This window comes from Anomaloglossus baeobatrachus, chromosome 6, assembly GCF_048569485.1.
Source record: "Anomaloglossus baeobatrachus isolate aAnoBae1 chromosome 6, aAnoBae1.hap1, whole genome shotgun sequence".
NCBI classification, from domain to species: Eukaryota; Metazoa; Chordata; class Amphibia; order Anura; family Aromobatidae; genus Anomaloglossus; species Anomaloglossus baeobatrachus.
The window spans coordinates 252,768,742-252,774,927 of NC_134358.1; the positions used below are offsets into that span (position 1 = coordinate 252,768,742).

Here is a 6,186-nt window from a genome sequence, read left to right on the forward strand (position 1 = left end):
CCATTCATGTGGGAGTTTTCAGAGCTCGAAATCAGTAGGGATCTCAGGGGTCGCTCCACTAACCTTTGGAAAACTATCTACGATCCACTGGATGGGGGATATCCTCCAAACTTGAGACAACCTCTTTAACTTGCTAGATTATTATTCTTTATTTTCAAACAGTCATAGAAAAACAAATAGAAAATAGCTTAATAATAATATATACCCTGTTTCCCCAAAAATAAGACACTGTCTTATATTAAATTTTGCCCCCACAAATACGCTTGGGCTTATTTTTGGGGTAGGACTTATTTTTGGGGAAACATTGGTTGGGGGTAAGTTTACCCTCCCCAAAAAGGCAGACACCCCCAAGGAGAATCATTCTTACCAGACCCCCAACAGCTGTGTCGCTCCCAGGTCCTCCTGTGATCCACAGTTGGCGCTCCCAGCAGGACCTTGTTTGCCCCACAGCGGTTCTCCCCTGCTTTTGGCCAGAACTGACAGACCCACATCAGATCACAGTAACATCATACAAACATACAGTGATACCATACTGCATTCCACCACAGGTCCTCGATGCATTCCACCACAGGTCTTCGCATTCCACTGCTTCCCAGGTCCCCAGAGCTGTATGATATCTGTGTGTGTACGTACGTGCGCACGCGCGCACGTTCATACTTTATAATGTTTATTGAAAATTCAATCTATATTTATCATGTTTAAAGAAACCTGTTAGTCGTTTCATGTTGCCCAAACCGTTGACTTCATGATTGTAACCAGGTATGTTTTTCTCTTAAAGGATCTGTTTTTTTCAGAGAACACATTGGGCAATTCATCAGAATACTATCATAACCATATTGAAATGTTGGGGGAAAAAAATTGCAGAACATGACATTGCACAAAAAATTGTGACTTTTGGCATATGAAGTGGCAGTCCTAATGAATTGGGCCCATACTTTAAATATCTGACCAGTGACCATATTCAATAATGTGATTAGTCCAGGCGAACCCCTGGCCAGCTTCTCTCTGCACCACTCAAGGTGGCTTACAGGCCTCTCTCAGACCTTGTGCGAACTAGAGAATGGAATTTCTAAAGAAAATTCCGGACCCTCTGAAAGATTACCGCACCTGCGGTAAAAAACTGCAGAAAACCGCATGCGGTTTTACCACAGTATTGCCGCGGTTTTTCCGCGGGTTGTTCCCTGCGGCTTTTGATCATTATCTATGGCAAAAACTGCAGGTACCTGCAGAAAAGAAGTGACATGCAATTCTTTTTGCTGCATAAAACATGCAGCAAAACCTGAAGGGGAAAAAAACTGCAGTGTGCATTTTTTTTCTACCATAGGGTTTGCTGGGGAAGGACTGCAGCAAGGTTATGAACATTTTCTGCAGCTATTCATGCAGCAAAATTGCGGTAAAACCACTGTGTGTGTACAGGGCCTTCATACGTGTACATACGGTAGGATGAGACCTGACAATCACCTAGAGCAGTACGGAGAGAAGCTCGCCGCAGACCATAGGATTAATTGTAACTAGTCCAGCACTGCAACTGGGTCATATTCTACCCGCGATGCTATAGGTGATTGATATGTCTTTCTAAACTATGCTGTAGCATTTCAGAGAAAAATATACACGCCTGCAATCATACAGCCAGGCTCTAATTCTGCCTGTCCCTGGTTTAAACACTATGTATCAACTGACAGGTTCCCATAAAATACAACTTATCTATTAAAGATATAAACTATTTTGGAGCAAAAATTATTAGTACGATCTATTTGTCTGCCTTCAATGTAAGCTTAATGTGTTTCAAATGCTTGGTAAAATATATGGCTGATAGGCACATTTTACAGATCCAAAATCCTTCACTCTTAGGCCCGCAACACACATCCGTGCCTCCGGTACGTGTTTGGTACGTTTTTGCACGTACCGGAGACACGGACACCATTGTTACTCTATGGTAGATGGCACACACACGTAAAATCACATGGAACATGTGTCCATGTGGTAAGTATGTGTGTGCGGTTTTCTACACGGACGACATGTCCGTTTTTGGCCGGCAGCACGCAGGCACGGACCCGCTATAGTCTATGGGTCCATGCCTGCACGGACCGCGCACAGAGTATGTCCGTGTTCAGCACGTTTCGTCCATGTGCGTTTTTAAACGAGCGATCTATTTTTTTTTTTTTTATTTATTAAAGTCAGTCTGCTTACCTTTTTTTCTGCTGTTCTCAGTCATACTTACATTGGCGCTCGGTCTTTTTCTTCCCCCGGCTCATACTTGCCAATCCCCGATCACCAGCGCGGCGAGGAACAGCTGTGCCGAAAATACGCGGCTTCAATTCATTTGAAAATGCCGGTCGCTCATTAATCAATCTCGTATTCCCTGCTTCCCCCGCCCACAGGCGCCTATGATTGGTTGCAGTTACACACGCCCCCACGTTGAGTGACAGCTGTCTCACTGCACCCAATCACAGCTGCTGGTGGGCGGGTCTATACTGTGCAGTGAAATAAATAATTAATTTAAAAAAACGGCGTGCGGTCCCCCCCCAATTTTGAAACTAGCCAAGATAAAGCCATACAGCTGAAGGCTGGTATTCTCAGGATGGGGAGCCCCACATTATGGGGAGCCCCCCAGCCTAACAATATCAGCCAGCAGCCGCCCGGAATAGCCGCATACAATAGATGCGACAGTTCTGGGACTCTACCCGGCTCTTCCTGATTTGCCCTGGTGCGTTGGCAATCGGGGTAATAAGGAGTTATTGGAAGCCCATAGCTGCCAATAACCCCAAGATTAATCATTGCAGGCATCTATGAGACAACCCCAATGATTAACCTGCAAGTTAAAGTAAATAAACACACACCGTGAAAAAAATCCTTTATTTGAAATAAAAAACAATAACAAATTCCCTCGTTCACCAATTTATTATGCCCAAAATACCCATCCATGTCCGGCGTAATCCACGGAGGTCCCGCTCTGCTACATGATGGTGACAGGAGCTGCAGAAGAACACCGCCGCTCCTGTCACCTCCACGCAGCAACTGAGGTGAGTAGCGCGATCAGCTGAGCTGTCACTCAGGTTACTCGCGGCCACCGCTGGATCCTCCAACTGTGACAGCAAGTCGCTCAAGTGACAGCGATGAAGTCACAGGTGAGTTGCGGTCTCGGGTGGAGGATCCAGCTAGCTGCGGGTAACCTGAGTGACGGCAGCGCTAAGCGGGCTGCTCACTTCAGTCACTCAGGGGATTAGCGGTCACCGGTGAGTCCTTCACGGGTGACCACTAATCAGTACGTGACACAGACAGAGCCGCGGTATGAGGATGAAGTCGGGTGAAGTTCACCCGAGTTCATTCTCATTGTGCAACTCTGTCTGCTGTCAGCGGGTATGTATCAAACGACACTTTACCACACACACGGACATTTCACACAGACATTTCACGTACACATACACCGACATTCCACACGCACACACGGATAGCATACGCCATCACACGGATGTCATACATACCGGAGAAACGCCCAAAAAAAGGAACACTGACCCGAAAAACGGACCATGTCACACGTACGTTTTTTATGCGGAAGTGTGTTTTCGGCTTTAGAGAAATTGATGTCAGAAAACCCCCATGCATTGCTCTTTAATCATCATGGCGGTGCTGCAGTGCTGACGAGTCAGTGTCTCCTTATTAACACACCCATTTTCTCTTGATTGATGTCTCTAAATCTGACTTTACAAAATAATTAGAAATAATTATGGATGTACAGATGACAGGTTTTTTGTTTTTTCACACAGACACTTGATTGCAAAAATATCACACATGCACTCTTCTCGCATTGGATGAGAGAAGCTTCTACAAGTCTTATGAGTATTCAAAAAACAAGTCATTGATGTGGCATCTGATATTATGGATACATTCACATTATTGTTCTAAGAAACTGTATTTCATCACCTATTTTGTTGTACAAAAATGGATGACACACGTCATACAGATGACAATATGGATGAAACTCAGACGATTTTTAATACCCTTGTCTGACACCAGCCTATAGTTGAGCTTCACAGGAGGACTGCCACAGTAACCCAACCCTGCAGTCTTGTTGCTGGGGGCTGAGTAGAGCAATGGCGTCTTTTAAATGTTACGGTCAGCGATTGACAGCCACTTTTAAGTGGTTAAACTGCAGCAATCTGAGCTATATCCTGTCACTGCAGTTAAAAGCTGATGTTGCTCTCTTAGCGATCTATGTACATGATAGGTCACTAACTCACTGAGCTCTTTCATACGATCCATACTGTACCCAGTAATTGTTCATGAGGATTTCATAATGTGCTTGATTTTATTCAACTGTCTGCAGTGGTTTTGGCTGAAACATCTGCACTCCATAAATAAGATGGCTGTCCTCATAGATTGGCCATACAGTGTATTTGATGCAAACGCCAGTTTTGCACAATTTGTGCCAACTATTTTACATAAGTATCTTTTGACACTATGGATAAATCTCCAATTACTTCTGTTAAGGAAAAAAAATTACATCTAAACAGTTGTAACATTTTCTTTATTTCATGCAGGATTCCAGCGGACCTGTGTGAATGGGCTGTAAAGATGCTGTCAGAAGACCAAGAAAGGGTTCTGTAAAAGCCTGTCCTCCCCAACGTGCTTCCTTTTTTACTCTTTATCAAGCTTGCAGTAAACATAAAGCTGGGGCTACACTGTGACTTTGGCCACGAAGCATGTCACGGTGCCTAAGATTGCCCGGTGTTGTTGTTCTATCACATCGCAATACAAGTGAAGGGTCGCATTGCAACCGCGACGAGCAAGTTGCAAAAAAAGTACACAGTTGGATTTTTTTCTACGACTTGTCACAGTATCATCAGGCTCCCAATGCGAACCCATTCACTTGTTTTGCACTGCGATAGTTACCGTGTAACCCCAGCCTAAACCTGATAGATCAGTCATTCATTTCCCTTACAGTTTTTTTTACCCTGCTTTTAGGGTGTATCCACACATTGGGATTTTGAAGCAGAACCGCAGAAAAAGCTGCACATATGGATCTTGAATGGAATTTTCACCAGATTTTGCCTTATACATTGCAAAGGATCAAAATCCATGGAGAAAATCTGCAAAATAAGTAATGTTCTGGCACCATATGTCTAGTTCAGCGTAGAACTAGCAACATTTCATCCATTTTGCTGTTGTAATCTGTTTAGGCTCTGCAATTAATGAACAAATGTTCATTCCATGCCAAGATACCCCTGTTCTTGTATTTGTGATAAGTAAAGAATCCGTTTCCAAGCAGCTTTTATGTATAATTTTTCTGTAATTTAAAGGCATCCAAACAATATTTTTATAGAACCAGATGTATCTAAACTGGATTTAATAAAATATTTCCATTACAGCAATGTGACATGAGTTCCTTGATGTCTTTTGTGATTTTTCTTCAGCGCTCTATTGGGAGACCCAGACGATTGGGGTATAGCTACTGCCCTCTGGAGGCCACACAAAGCACTACATTAAAAGTGCAAGGCCCCTCCCCCTCTGGCTATACCCCCCCGTGGTATCACGGGTTCTCCAGTTTTAGCTTTGTGTGCGAAGGAGGTCAGACATCCACGCATAGCTCCACAGATTTTAGTCAGCAGTAGCTGCTGACTATTTCGGATGGAAGAAAAGAGGACACATATAGTGTCCCCAGCATGCTCCCTTCTCACCCCTGGATGGTGTTGTAAGGTTGAGGTACCTATTGCTGGTACGGAGGCTGGAGCCCACATGCTGCTTTCCTTCCACATCCCCCTGAGGGGCTCTGAGGAAGTGGGATCCTGCCGGCCTCAAAGCTCTGACGCCGGGCTCCATCCACAGACCCATTTGAACCTGCTGGATACGGAGCTGGAGTACCGTTCAGGGACATGGCCCTGCATCATACAGGTACTCTGTGTCCCCGTACACACAGGCACAGCACACTCCAGACTTGCTGGGTGTGCTAGTGCGCCGGGGACAGTAATGGGTTACAGTCACTGCAGCTTTGCTGAGTGACTTTGTGTTTTTGGGGAACTACCGCGCCGGACGCTCCGGGAGCGGCGGCGCGGCTGGGACTTGTAGTTCGCCGGGGACTGGGCGCCGACCGCGCTTTTACGGCGGCGGCGCTTATAACTCCAGTCCCCGGCTTCTGCGGCCTAGTGCCGCTTCGTTCCCGCCCCCTCCCTGTCACTCAGGGAAGGG

The 6,186-nt window shown here is 45.4% G+C and overlaps 1 protein-coding gene across 4 annotated transcripts in view; it reads left to right on the forward strand.

The window, feature by feature from the left end:
• Positions 1-5,368, forward strand: part of LOC142243167 (uncharacterized) — a 168,210-nt gene extending 162,842 nt beyond the window's left edge. For all 4 annotated transcript variants that reach the window (XM_075314800.1, XM_075314802.1, XM_075314801.1 and 1 more), the window contains one exon: positions 4,542-5,368. In XM_075314800.1, the coding sequence (XP_075170915.1) occupies positions 4,542-4,608 (67 nt within the window). In that variant the 3' untranslated portion in view covers positions 4,609-5,368. The remainder of the gene's footprint in view (positions 1-4,541) is intronic.
• Positions 5,369-6,186: the final 818 nt, after the last annotated feature.